The sequence below is a fragment of the Leiobunum rupestre genome, chromosome 4 (genome assembly GCF_980474605.1).
Source record: "Leiobunum rupestre chromosome 4, qqLeiRupe1.1.hap1, whole genome shotgun sequence".
NCBI lineage: Eukaryota > Metazoa > Arthropoda > Arachnida > Opiliones > Sclerosomatidae > Leiobunum > Leiobunum rupestre.
The window spans coordinates 57470074-57485297 of record NC_143387.1 but is presented as its reverse complement, the minus strand read 5'-3'; the positions used below and the strand labels follow the sequence as shown (position 1 = coordinate 57485297).

Here is a 15224-nt window from a genome sequence, read left to right as displayed (position 1 = left end):
GTTAGCCTTCCTAAGAGAAGTACGTAAATAACGCCCCCTGGATCTTTACCGCGAAGAAGCGCCCTGACCCAATAACCTATTGAAGTCAAAAATTCACTTTCGAATTATTCCTTTTACTAGGAAACCTCTCCCCGAGTCAAAGGGCAGGGCCCCGCGTCTCAACAGCCCCTGGCGGAAACGTAGTGTTTATGTTTCGTCAGCGACCATTTAAACAAGTTCCCGAAAGGCAAAATATAGTCCGGCGCTTAAGTCGCCATCTACATTGCGTGAGAGCAAAAATTAGGACGAGGAAACCGGAGCTATAATATTTTAATAATTTCATTGGTAATTTTCATTAATTTGAATTTAATACACGTTTATTTCTAAAATTATACTTCTTAGCTTAACCTTCAGCCCTACCAGATTTCTGGAACAGACAGCGACGAAGCCTTTTTTAGCTTGTCTGCCAGTTTTCGGTTATACAAGGGGGACCTCTTTATATTACCTTTTGGTAATTGTCAACTGAAACGAAATTTATAAAATTAGTCTTTATCACGGTATATAATTAATGCACCTCATAGATGGCGCTTTGACTAAAAAGTGCCGCGTCAAATCTACTAGTTTCTAACGTACGTTCCTTTTTCGCAGCGTTCCGAAGGTGAAAGCTAACTGTCTGCTTGGAGGATTCAGGGGTGCAATGCCCCCAACGCCACCTGTCGGGATGAAAAGATATCGTTGGATATTTCAGTCGCTAACCCTAACGGTGCTTTTGACGTTGCTTCTCTCCGGAGTTTCGCGGGCCCAAGACGAAGCCTCGGCCGGTGAGTAATTAATTGCCTGCGATGGCCGCTTTTTTCTCCCCAGGATTTTTCCACCATTTTAATTAGAATAATTGGATTAGGGCGCCTTTCCCCTCTGGAGTTTATATCTGGTTCCGCCGCATCCCCTCCTAGATGGGGTTAGTAGATTAGCCCTCGCTCGCGCGCCGATGTTGATCAGAAGTCAGTTCGGTATCGGGCCGCGGCTTTGACTCGTAAATACCCTCGCCTATGGGATTTTAATTCCGTTATAGACGAACTTGGCTCTACCGTTTTACGCGATTAAGAGTTGGAGCTCCGAATCAACTGCCCGAGCGTGGAGGGTGAGATAACTTGGCGATTCCTAACTCCTGTACTTGTTAATTTGCCTCATATTCTAAGGAGAACGTCAATGTTCATCGCCCCTTAATTTAGTGGCCGGAAGTTTCCCAAAGTTTCCCAAGTAGAATAATGAACGTTTATGGTTTATTGTAAGCGGGATATTGCGAAATTTAACTAAATATTCTTAATAAATTACTACATCCAATATTACATCAGTGTAAATGAAATCTAAAGTATCTCAAGTTAATATGGGTTTAGATAATTAACGTATTAAATAATAATATTATACACGGTATTTTCTATAAAACTGTATAGTTAAGCCTTAATAACAGTCTCGTGAATATATATATATGAAGAAACAAGTTGACCAAGGACATTTTGTCATGAAAAATGGGCATATTGTAATTTGTCTTATGTCACCTCACGCGGCTGTCAAAAGATTCTATTCACGACACAAATAAGTCTAGGTAACGCTACGGAGACAAAGCTTTCGTCTTCCGCTAATGTCACCATAAGTTCATAGCTAACTAACAAGGAGAGTACCCGAGGTGTTTATGGCCGTTTTTGTTCAGGGTCGGGCGTAATGTAGACCTATATGAGATATGAAATTTCCCGAAAGGAGACGCCGCACTACTAGTTCCATTTGCCATGGCAACCGAAAATGTCTTGGATCACTTAAAACAAAAATAAGATTTTTTCTAGGGTTGTTAATTTTCCGGAAAAATAAAATGCGGAAAATTTTCCGCAAATCGGAAAAATAAAAAATTTAAACATAAATTACTTTTCAAGGGTTTTTAATGTTTTAAACTTTTTATCGATTTAAAATGACTAATATCAGTAAACATACTACAAAACATTAATAGTGTTACATTTCAACCAGTTTAAACTAGTCTATAGGTTTAGTTTTACTTTTAGATTAGAAAAAATGAGGTGAAAATGCCGCTTTATTTAAATTTGCAAACAATATATTAGACAAATCATGGAATGAAAACGTTTTTAATATTTTTCGGAAAAATACGGAAAATTTTCCGGAAAAAAGGCCTCTGTAATTTTCCGGAAAATTTTCCGACTTACAACACTAATTTTTTCCTTATTTTACTCAAAAATTGTTCCAATTTACCTAAATGTGGTACAAATTACCCATTTCGTGATTTTAATTTTTTTTTTAATTTTCGTAGAACCGAGAAAATCCCATGCTTTTTTAAATCGAGATTTTTTATTTTTAAGTGGTCAAAAACATTTTCGGTTGCCATGGCAAATCGAATAGGTAGTGCAACGTCTCCTTTTGGGAAATTTCATATCTCATATAGGTTTATATTACGCCCGACATTGAACAAAATCGGCAATAAACACCTCGGGTACTCTCCTTGTAAGTGTGGCATATTCAGGGTATTAAAATTGTACCGAGACTATTTCTAGAATGACCATATTTTTTGGTGAACTTTAAATTTTTCTTTTGGCCTGATGTGTTCTTTGTCTCGTTGTCATAGTGACCGCATGCAGGGCTAGTTTTTTGGGTCGCGTAATTTCCCCACTAGAAGCGCTTATGTTTCTGGATATGACGTCAATTATACGACCATAGAGGGGGAAGCTGGTACAAAATACCGGGGCCCGTGCGGCCAAGGGGCTCGTGTTTGAACAAACGAGGTATATTTATCACGGGCTACTCTCCGAAAAGGAATAACTATCTCCAGTAGCTTTATTGGGCCCGGAAACTTATATTTTACCGGGGCCCGGGCCCGCTCTCGCCGGCCCTGACCAAGACGACCGTCAACTAAGCCAATTTAATTTTTATTTTTAGCCAAGAAGTTATACAAGTTAGGAAACTAAGGATTAGAAATTAAAGTCTCTTTAAACCACATAAAAACAATTATATTTTAATAATATCATGCAACATAAGCATCCGTATATTTTCATAACTATTACAAGCGTCACCACTGACCCAAAATCCGTTATACAATTACACCAGGATAACTTTATTAGGAAAAACAAAAAAAAGGGGAATTTAACAGTGACAGAAATTAGGGATGCTTTGGCAAAAAATAAATTTCCGCGTGTAATGATTGACTGAGAAAAGTAGAACCTATTTCAAGGGCAGTGACTTCTGAGCCACCTTGTTCTAGACTGCGTGTAAATGGAAATGAACGGGGGGGGGGAGGTTTTTTTTGTGTTGTATAATGTCGAATCCTTTTAAGTCGTCCCGTGTCCTAGATGTAGCCCAGTTCCCGTTACGCTACGAAGTCATCATTCTCGAATCGCTCTAGCGTGTCTAGAGACCGTTTCTTGCCCGTTTTACAACTTTAGAGAGAGCTTCTTTCTATCGAGGGGAAAAATCATTTTCTCGAGTGCGTCCGGCTTTTTTCCTCGACGCTCCTGGCGCCATCTAGGGAAAGGTCTCGGCACTTTCTCGCATTTAATATTTCCCGCTTATTTTTAGAAGCCTTTCTTTGAAATTGTTAAGTCTTTCGTTCTTGTCATCTGGGAAATACGTGGCCCCAAACAAAGGCCCGACGAGAACGGGATCGGGCCCGGTAAAACGATAATTTCGGGCCCAGTGAGGGGCGTTACTACTTGAGATGACTGTACCTTGGACTGTACGGGCCCTAGTAAAACGGTAATTCGGAGTCCCATGAGAGCCATTATTATTTCAGATAAAAAAATTACGTAGTTGGTCGAAATTCGGGCCCCGGTAAAAATTCAGGGCCCCATGAGATCTAAAATTGTAACGGCTAACTATACCTCAAGGTTTCTAAGAAAAATGTACGTAGTTGGGTCAAAATTCGGGCTTCGAGGCTGCACGGGCCCCGGTAAAACAATTCAGGGCCCCACGAGAGCCGTTAATATTCCAGATAACTACACCTCCAGGTTTCTAAGAGAAATGTACGTAGTTGGTCAAAATTCGGGCCCTGAGGCGTAATGGGCCCCGGTAAAACAATTCAGGGCCCCACGAGAGCCGTTAATATTCCAGATGACTACGGTTTTTAATAAAAGCCTACCTACTTGGTCCAAACTCCAAACCCGGGCCTCCAGGGTACAAAGGCCCTAATAATTCATACCAGCTACCCAGCTAATATTGCCGGGCACACTAGACCAGGGTACAATATGCAAATTGTTCGTACCATTTTATTGAATCGGAGACACAAAACTGTACGCACATTTCATCTATTCGAAACCGAGTTTAGATAAATATCCACAAATCCAAAAAGTTCCTTCCCATAGTTAAAGGGAGTAGAACCCTCCTTGTTTGGTAGGGTGCGCCATAGCTTCTCTCTTTTCTCGCTCATGGCGCTAGTCTAGAACGATAGTAGAAACACCCAATTCTTCTCTTAGAGGAAGCGTGCCCGCCCTGAAGAGGTTTGCTCACTTGAAACCTTTGTTGTTTCATATTTAGTGATTTTTTTTCAATACACCCTTCATTAACATATAAACAACAATATCAGAGCTATCAATTAATTATTTTCATTATAGTTTGGATATTTATTCAAATATAATTGCTTAATAATGAGGTACGTGGTTTTAGGTACACGAAAGGCGTTCTAGTAGATATGATAAATTAAAGCACTACTAAAGCGGGGATACTTTTAGTGGGATAATTCCTCAAAAACCACCATATTTCACACTACGTATGACACGTGGTTAGAAAAATAAGGGGAGGGAATTATGTAATGCCCCAAATTCCTGAAAACGTTATACTCCCTGTTATTTCCAATATGATATTGCTAGAGGTGTGCAAATACCATTTTTTGGGGATCGAATCGAATATCAAATATTTTTTTCAAAGCACGGCAAATACCAAATCGAATATTTATAACGTCAAATAATTTGGTCGAATATTTTTAGGGCAAAAATTTAGACCAGTTAACTGATCAAATACCAAATAGTATTTCGAATATCAAATTGTTCGACGTATTTTGTTTTCAAATAGCCAAATAGTTTGCATATTTGCCAAAAAAAGTAATTGAAATCACTGTTCGTTTTATTTGAAAATAGTAAAATATTAAACCAAATACAGTATAGCCTAGACCAAAGTTCCCTGGGCGAACTTGGTAAATTAGTGGTATAATGACGGGCCCGTCCTAAAAGATGGTCTTTTAAATTTTTAATTTTACTTAGCCTTCTCTAAGGCTCTTAATAAAAAACACTGAAGGGGGTCCATTGTCTCAGGCTGCAGGCGGGCCCAGAATTTTATATTACGCCACTGTGGTAAACTCTAACTTACCATTCAAATTAATTCTAATTGTTGTACAAAATGTCTTTATTTTCAACCTTCCTTCGAACAATTTTTTCGATTTGATCAAAATGAGTTAATCGTAACCTACAAAAATATACTGCATATCAACTTATCAATTATCATTCATATTTTAATTGGGTAATAATAATAATAATAATAATTAACTAGGCTAATACCCTAGGTACCACTCCAGGACCAAGTCTTCTAGCGACTTTTAACCTTTAGTAACTACTAACTACAATTAAAATCAAAGGACATGCTACATACTTCATAGTTTGCAAACACTTAATTAAAATTTCAAGTTTTTAAGTATATGTAAAACGCGAGGGAGCAGATCTTTTGTTACAAATTAAAAAATTGCATTTATATTAATTTTAAATCGATAATTATTAATTAACTAAAAATTCTAAACAGAAAAATCCATAAAGTTACTTACTTCAACTTTCCTCCCGGTTTTTAGTTTTGTTTTGGACTTGGTTTACGTTTTAAACTCAATTTTAGTTTTACTTTGCTATTCTAGAAAATTCCATAACAAAAGAGAACACGCGAGTAATCTGGCCAATAGGCGCTAGAATACACAGCTTCTGCCTTTCGCTAAGAAGTTTTAATACAAACGGTATGGATAACGGACATGCAAGCTACTATTTATATGGTCCTTGGCGCTGCGGCCTAAAGAGGTGCCAGAAATAAGGACTAGTTCGGAAATTTCACTACGCTCTCCTGGGATGGCCTTGAACTTCAACAAATTAGAAGACCCGTGGTTATTCGACCAGTTTGCAATCTATTTAAAAATACCAAATACTTTTTTCCTATCTTTTCGAATATTCGACTATTTGATCAAAAAATTCGATTATTCGCGAACTTTTCCAAGCGCTATTCGATTCGGTATTCGATCGAATTATTTGGTCTGACCAAATATTTTGCACACCCCTAGATATTGCGGAATGCATTGGTTATTAATACGTTTGTGTCCAATGCAATCCCGTTCACAAAAGTGTGAAATGTCCGACCCCTCTGGTAGCGCCTATGATCTAGCGTCTGCTACGGGAAAATTAAAAGGTCTAAGAACCTTGTTTTTTAAAGAAATTTATCAAAATATAAGCAAAGGATGCAAAAATTATATTAAAATGCAAATATCATTATTTATAAAGTCAAATCTAGGTTTCAATGGCGAACCAAAGGGGGCGTAGCGATAGTTTTCGGTCGCGAATATAAAGCAAGATTTCTCGACAAAGCTTAATAAATTACATTTTCAAAGAAGCCCTGGATGTATTTGAATGATAATAGCGTTGCGTGCGAAAACCATTTTGTTCAAGTATTTAAAAGTACATTTCTTTTATTTGAATTTTTTTTAGTATTATACATTGCAAAGTTCAAACGCGGCGTAAAACTTTTTTTTCGCCAAAGTGCTATACTGGCATCCTTTCCATCTCGGACAAACTTGTTTTCCACCCTTTCTCGCGTTAGAGGTTATTCTACGACCCAAGTTTTATTTTATTTTTTCTCTTAAAACATCCGCGAAGGTAAGGGGGGCGAGATAGGGTAATCTACCAATAAAATCTAAAACTAGGTGGGTTGAAGTGGGGGGGGGCTTCGAAATTGGCGTTTTGGAGCTCCGGAAGTTGGCGGGAGGATGTTTTTCAGTGGGCTGAAATTTGGCGCGAGGTGCCTCCAGCGCCATCTTTTTTATTTTTTTAGTATTAAAGAAGGGGGTTGGAATTCTAAAATTCCCTATCGAATATGATTGAATTTTTTTCTACCTCGTCGAAGCAACGTGGCCGGCCATTTCAATTTCCGTAATATAGCTATGGCTCTGGGAAAAATTGGTTTTTTCTCAGCTTTCTTGGCCTGAATTGTTTTTTTTTTCAATTTATTTTCTCTATAAATTTAAAATTTTATTTAAATTAGGACGTTATAATATTTAAGTAGATTTGGCGTAGAATTGTGATGAGAAACTTGGAAATTAAATTATTTGGAATTCGTTTTCGTAAAGGTCATAATTTATCCATCGGTGAAATTAGCTAGATCATAAAACTTATGTTTTCTTTACAGTGGCGCACCGAGATGGAGGGGGTTAGCGGTTGACTCCCCGCCCCGAAAAACTTCAAATATTGTAATTTAAAGTTTAAAATTTTAAAATGTTAGATTCTAGTTATAATTTTTTAGTTTTTCTACCTAGCTTACCCCCCCCCCCTCTCCCCGAATAACAATACTGGGTGCGAAACTGCTTCTTTGGTTACATAACTTTATAATAAATATCTCTAAAGTTCAGAATATAGCATAGACGCTATTTCATCAAAGACGTCGATATCGCCATCTGCTAGCCAAAAAAAAACGAAACACTAGTTTGCCTGAGTATCCCAGATAAACCTAGGCTTCAAGCTATATTAAGCATATGCCAATTCGTGAATAGATAACCACAAACTAAAACCAATACCTACAAACAGCTTTGATAATTTATTGTTTTTAAAACTAAGTCTACCTTATTACGCGAAGTTGTGTTTAAACGTCCCGTATTTAACCTTGAATTGAAGCTTGGATTTCACTCGCAAGGAGAGTACCCGAGGTGTTAATTGCCGATTTTGTTTGGTCGAAGTCGGACCTATATGAGATGAAATTTCCCAAAAGGAGACGTTGCACTACCCTTTCGATTTGCCATGCCAACCGAAAATGTTTTTGACCACATTTAGTAAACTCGGTTGAAATATTTAATATTTAAAAACTTTATAATTAAATATTTAATTTCACTTATACAATAGAATCGGTGTTTCTATAAAATAAAACAATAAAATATAAGTCAGGAGCGCTAGTTATTTAAGTGCTTTACTTGCACGTGAAGTTTGTACGTGAGGGTCTCGCGACTGCAGCGCGTGCTTTCTACCTTCAAGAGCTACGGCTAAGTGACGTAGACAAAACATTGTCACATGACCTAAATAGGTGTTTCTATAAAATAAATCAATTAAAAAATTAAATGTATAAAATGTTTTTCCCCGCGTCACGAGCTTAAGCTTTTTAGTGCTTCATTGGCACGCGCGTTTCGCACGAGGACTTCAAATTCCAAAATTTTTATCGACTCGAGCGCGCTCTCTCTATCTTCAATATCTTCAAAAAACTTTTACACCGGACCTAACCAGGGTTGCCACACGTCAGGGAAATCAGGGAAAAGTCAGGGAATTTAAAAACGGGCCTAAAAAGTCAGGGAAATGTTAGGGAATTTTAAGAATTGGTAAAAATTCAGGGAAAAGTCAAGGAATTCAATTTTATCTTGGCACTTTTTGAAGGTAATTTAACTCTAGATGTATGACAAATTCCACGATTATCATTTATTTCGTTGAATGTTTGGCTAATTTGTTCAACATTGCAATAACCTTTTTACTGAAATATAAGTCCATTTAAATTTATTAACTTCTGATAAAAGTAAAATATAAAAGAAAAATTTTGGCCTTAAGTCAGGGAAAATCTCTTAAAATGGTCAGGGAATAGTCAGGGAATTTGAATCTGAAAATTTTGTGGCAACCCTGCTAACGTATTTTATAGAAACACCTATTGGGAGAATAAAATAATAAAATAGGTGGAAAATAATTATACAATAAGAGAAAACCGTGGTCAAAATGTGGAAAGGGGGTATAACATTAAAAATAAAGTTGATAACCGATAGAAATAGTTGAAAACTACCGACGAACAGTGTTGGAAATAAGCATCTTTAAAAACTAGGACGTTTTAAAGACTTCTAAGAGTAAAAAAACAACTATTTTAATTTATTCAGACTCTTTAGTTAAAATAGATATCTTATCCGGAGCCCCAACCAAATTGAGCAAATACCAATACTTAAGGAATAATAAAGGTGCGTAACCATATAGTCGTAAGTCAGCCATTGTCCGTACCGAATATTTAGAATAGCTAAATAATGGTCCATTCAAAGGGCCACCGAAAACATTTTCCTTACCTTGTCCTTGACAAAAGAGGCACGCGTACAATTTTGAAAGATTGACGACGGGTAAAATAAGCTTCTCTCTCTCATTCCTTCAAAAAAAAATATTTGGAGGCATCACCTGTGAACATATTTTTGGTTGAGAGGGGAAGAGCGGCTAGCTGTATCAAGCTGATATATCCGGAGGGTCCCGCGGATTACGGTTCCGCTGATGTATTACCCGTCGAAAGGTGTCCCCCCCCCGCCCCCTACTCTACATATCCCCCCCCCCCCGTGGCCATATAGGTATTTGGACATACGTCTTCGGCGGTATAGGCTTAGTTCGGAGTTCGAAAGGAACGTGCGCGATGATGGTGAAAGCAATGGCAGGAAGCGAAGGCTTGAGGCGTCTCCCATTTCGCTCGGCTCCTCGGGGCTACGGGCCACGATGAGACTCCCATCCTAAAGGTGCTCCACTCTCGCCTAAGAGTTTTATCGGAAATCTATATTTTTCTTCTGGCTGCGGGTCAATTCGGCGTGTGTATTATCCGAAACTTGAATTCGCGAATAACGTGACGTCCAGCCATTTTTTTCTCTATCCATCTCTCCTTTTTGGTCCCTGGAAGACGCGATAGTTATTTTCCCGACTAAAGCTCTGACCAAAACGAGCGACTGGAACTTGGGTCTCTATGGCCGGGGGTGATGTCTTTTATATAGAGCTAGCGTATTTAAATGGGGCCGAAAGAAAATATCTAAAATTGGGCGGAATTTTGAAGCCCGCGGATGTTTTGATTGTGGGCTTTCGATGGGATGCTGGCGAAAGAGTTATTTTCGGAAGGAACCGAGGCCCGAGGGGGTTTGCCATCGCCGAAATGTTCCACTTTCCCGGATTTTATATTACGTACACCTCGCGTTTACCGTTCTCTCGAGGTATTTTTACCTCGGAGTTTCCTACGGAAATTTATATTTTGGGTTTTAAACAAAGGGCTGCTTTTAGTAGATTTATCGAGAAAGTTCAACTTCATAATGGATGAGGTTTTTTTTTTTAGATGTTTACCGTAGTTTTCCCCTTGGAAATATTATTTACTCGCCATTTTTTACGATAATTTCGTTAATATTATATAGGCTTACTTTTCACGGATGTTTTAATATTTAAACACGCTATTCTGTAAATATGTTTTGATTTATTATTTTCATAGTTTAAATATTTTAAAATCTCAAAATAAAATATTTTGAATCCACGCGTACCTGAATCATTTAAATTAGTCAGTTAATTTTATTTTTTAAAATCGAAAGAAAATAAAATTATTTTATTTAAATCATATTTTTATTATTTTTTACTGTCTTTTCTTTACAAATTTATTAATAATTTTCTTGCGACGATATTGTAATTTAAAGTTCAAATTAAAATTACTACTTCTAATTTAATTTGCCCTAAAATTCGTATTTCTAGAAATACACGTGCATATGGGAGGTAGATGTACTAAATCAATGACCTTTTAAAATGTCACTTGTATTTAAATCGATTTAAATCGGACTCGCGATGAGTTTTAGCATTTGACCTTCAATATTATTCGTTTCTTCGTCGTACAGTCCGGGTTTATTTCAGAGTACGCCACGTATTGGGGCCGAACATATTTGCATTCTCCCCTCCCCTCCCCCCTTCGACGCCGCTTGTGAATAAATCCAACGCGGACTTCATCCATCCATCCGCGGGGACAAAAAGTAGAGGAGGCCGCGAGTGGCGTTAGCTTCTCGCATTGTTCTCTCTCTCTATGCTCCTGGGATGCTGAAGAGACGCGTTACTGTATAGAATGAGACGCGAGAGGCTCGAGATGGAGGGGGATGTAGCTTATCTCATCTTTCATCCCCTACAACTTGGGGGCCCCATTGATTAGGCCCGGAGATAGATAGGCACGCGCCCTGCCCCCTTCCCTTTCACTGGCCCGCGTTTCTCCGCACTCTTTCTCTCTACTTTAAAAGGTAGATCATCCGGAGTGCCAGCCTGCCCGATATGATTCCCCTCTGATACTCGCGCTGGATTTCCAAGAATGCCCCCTTTTTTCACTCCATCATTCTCTCTCTCTTCATCAGCTTCGTTGTATTTATATTCGCTATCTTTTAAAATTATCTCCGCTTCCTCTGACCACTGGCTTATAGTGTTCGATTCATAGTATACTTTGAAATTAAAATGTCAGCGTTTAAGATCTCTGTGGGTGTCAGATTTCCGATGAGTGTGATCTCGTGAACAAGGCAGTGCAGAGAGGGAAAGGACAAAATCCGCAGGGCCCGGCAAAATGCTATTTAGGGACTCTGTTCGATATTGACCTTACCCATCACCATCACCCTCCTTTGAAAATGGCAGTTATAATGGCCCGTGATGACATAATTTTCCATGGGACCCTCAATTTCTCTGCACGGTACTGCTCGTCAATACCTTTTTATCCGAGTTATATTATTTTTTAAAATATCCCCTAAAACATTTACCTTTTTCAACTTTTCTGATAGTTAAATTGGGCGTAATTAAATTGATTCGAAGAATGTATTGACTTATATTATGGTCTAATTTAACCCGGGTACGAAAGGGGGAAGGAAGCTTCAATCCCGTCTGAAAACGTAAGTTTGAGGCTACCAATAAGATTCCGGTCTGATTTGGTATTTTTAAGGGAAAGTGGCTTACGGTTGGAGCGTGATAAGAATTTTTTATTTAATATTTTATATTTTATACTAATATTAAATGGATAAGAATATTATTCGTAATAAATCGTGAAATATTCAATTAAAATAAATATTAATTAATCGCCTTTAAAGATTATAGAAACTGACAACAGATGTCGCGTCACTCTATTTTTACAAAACTTTCGGGCAAATGAGTAAGAGTCCCGTTGGATATAAGTGGTCTACCTGAACCAAAACTAAATCTGGCAGTTACTTCAATCAGTTTTAAGGCGTAAAAGATAATTCATCGTCTAAAATTAATTTGTCAACCACAAATGACAAAGTCAAAATTGATAAATCTAATAATAAATAAATATCGTAGAAAAGGTTCGTAAAACTTGGGTTACCTCAATTCACGCGAAATCCAGATTAAAAGTTGTAAAATTGAATAAAGTTAAAACGAAAACGGTGAAAACTCCCATTCAAAACTGTGGCCAATTTCAAAACTGTCAAAACTTTCGCACCGTCCGACGTCTAACCCGAAACAACTAGGAAATTTCCGTAACCTCCTTTGGCAAAATGAAGGTCCAAGGAAACCTTCAGCTACGCTAAACGCCCCGAAACTACTAGAAGCGAACTCTTTTAATTTTTGGTCGGTCGCTCGCCATCGTTTTCGGAATTGTCAAAAGCCTTTATCAAAATATTCTCCCCCCCCCCCTCCCGCAAGTTACTCAACGCTCCGGGGAGGGGGGGGGGTAAGTATCAGTGAAAGGGGAGATAAAATGTCGTCGTCCAATGTGGGGAGGGGAGGGGAGGGGCACATCGGAGACGTTTCCCGAACAATGAAGTGGTCATTTCTCAGACAGTGTTCTCTATTGAATTCATAAAATCGAAAATTTTCACCCGCCCACCGTCCGACCCCCCTCCCCTTAACATCTTTCGCTCCAGATATTCTGTCGATTGGGATGGGGTTATGCCATTTATACCTGCTCCTCCCCCTCGCGATATTCCCCCTGGGAACCGTAGCATCCAGCCCTTCGAGTTGGGGTGATTTATCCCCATCTGATTTTGCCAATTTTTCCCTTTTTTTTGCTCTTACTATTTCATTTTTTCTTTTGGACCTTCTTTTTATTTCTAAAAAAAGAAATATGTTCAATCACCCGTAGTTCGATTAGGTTTGAAGGTGCAAATTTTATCTTTTTTTTGGTGTTTGTGTAATAAGGCTATCGTTGATACTAAAGGCCTACAAGTCACCCATGACTTGGCCTAGATATTGTAAACGCAGACCAAATCTGATTTTTTAATAAACCTTTTTATTATTATTATGCGTATTACGGATAATTTTGTTCGCGTTTAACGAAATTGGGTTTAAAGTATCCGAAATTGTTAAGGGGATACAATTACGCGTTTAAACATTTCTAATAAAAGTGCGGAAATTTTAAATATTAGGATTTATAAATATTCGTAGAATAGTAAATCTTTTGCTAGAAGAAAAATTTAAATAAGTCTCCAGTGGTCCTAAAATACCAGAATTTAAAGGGAATATTACCTGCAAAGCAATCTTTATGGAAGACCCCTTAAAAAATTTCAAATTACCCTCTACAGTGGCGCTAAACATTTCTAAAGCCAAAGCCAAGAGCGGTCAGTGCTGCAAACTTTGGTGTTCCACACCAAATACCCAGGGCAGGACTTAGAGATCCTGGGCCCATAGGCAGATTAGGAGTCTGGGCCCCCTTTTCACGCGCTGCATTTACTCTCATCCCTGGAACTAGGCTGTGCCTGAATTTCCCCGATTCAGCGTAGAAGTCTGAGCTCTACGGTTGTATTACTAAATAAAAGCTCTTAACAATCGTCCACTAAATACGCGATAATTATGCAACATTGCGATTTAAGGCTCCGTCCGTAAACTGCCAGGCAGAAATTTTGGTAATTTTAAAACCATCTTCTACCTAGGAATTTCTCCAATGTAAATTACGATTGGTATTATAGATTCATGACTTCGAATACAGTAATTACGGTCACTGGAGGGCCCCTTCCAAGGATGGGCCCCTAGGCAACGGCCTAGATTGGCCTAGGCGGAAATACGGCACTGCAAATACCTGAGGTTATATTCCCTTGCCAAACATGTCTAAAACCAAACGCAAGAGCGGCCCGAGCTGTAAACGTTGGTGTTCCACACCAAATACCTGAGGTTATATTCCCTTGCTTGGTTTTGGGTTTGTTGCAGTCTACTTCCAGGGGCTAGTAGGCCACACTTTGAAGCTCTCTGGCGCTCTTTTAACTCATCGTAGGAAAATGGAAACGGGCATACTTTTCAACTCACCCCCTACAACTGCTTAAAATTTTTGCATAACTTTTTGAAGCACCCTTTAATAATCTTACGGGATATTACACTGCCTAACAATGAAATATGTAAAAATTAAACTTCCCGATGTAGATTCAATTACTTATTTTTGTCTCAAATGCGATACGGACTTTTAAGAGCGTTAGCAAGCATAGGCAGTTTTGAAGGTACAGAGACAAGCACGCGCGACCATAAAAAATGTATTGTAGAAGCTGGCACGCGCAAGACTTAATTTCGTAAAATAAAAGGTTTTCATGACCTATTTTCGGTTTGGTGTAAAACAAGGCGTATCATGTTTGAGAAAACCTTCATCCGAGGTTGATGCGAGTCCTGCTTGGAGTAGATGGTCTGTGTTCTAATTAATCACATTAGGCAGGAATCCATACCTCTACTTGGAATGCTTATCCTCGCGTATCGCGTATGGTAAGATCACTCTAACGGCTTTGGCCCCGCCTACGAGATATAAAATCCCCTCTGCGCGCGCTCCCCACTCACGTTGTTGTTTTGTTAGGTTAACATAGTGACGTCAAAAAAACCGTCCGCCACATCGAGACGAAAATCTGCCGCGATAAGCACTCCAAGTAGAGTTACGGATTCCCGCATTAGGATACGGAGATGAGTAATAGAAATTAAATTAACTATGTTTGAAAACGCGTATTAGCGGATCCCAACAAACGTGCCATTGTCTTCCGATGTAGGATAAGTATTATATAAACGCGTGGATGGCTCCTGACATTGCGAGTTTTCTTTAGAAAAAAAACTAATAAATCCCGAATGCTCTTACTTGTCATATTTGACCCATATCCCGTCTACATAGGCCTTTAAAGTCATCCTTGTCCAATCAAGTCCAGAGGCAGGTCGACAATGCGATATAAAACGCGCCTCGGAATGTCAAAAAAGAGGAACCCAGTTAGAGTATATTGGCAACTGGGAAATGGGAGACAGACTTTAACACCCGTAGAG

At 38.6% G+C, this 15224-nt stretch overlaps 1 protein-coding gene across 2 annotated transcripts in view; it reads left to right on the top strand.

Moving 5' to 3' along the window:
* Window positions 1-15224, top strand: part of LOC149948426 (uncharacterized) — a 63434-nt gene that overhangs the window by 28927 nt on the left and 19283 nt on the right. For both annotated transcript variants that reach the window (XM_090173427.1, XM_090173428.1), the window contains exon 2: window positions 628-800. In XM_090173427.1, coding sequence (XP_090029553.1) covers window positions 677-800 — 124 coding nt within the window. In that variant the 5' untranslated portion in view covers window positions 628-676. The remainder of the gene's footprint in view (window positions 1-627; window positions 801-15224) is intronic.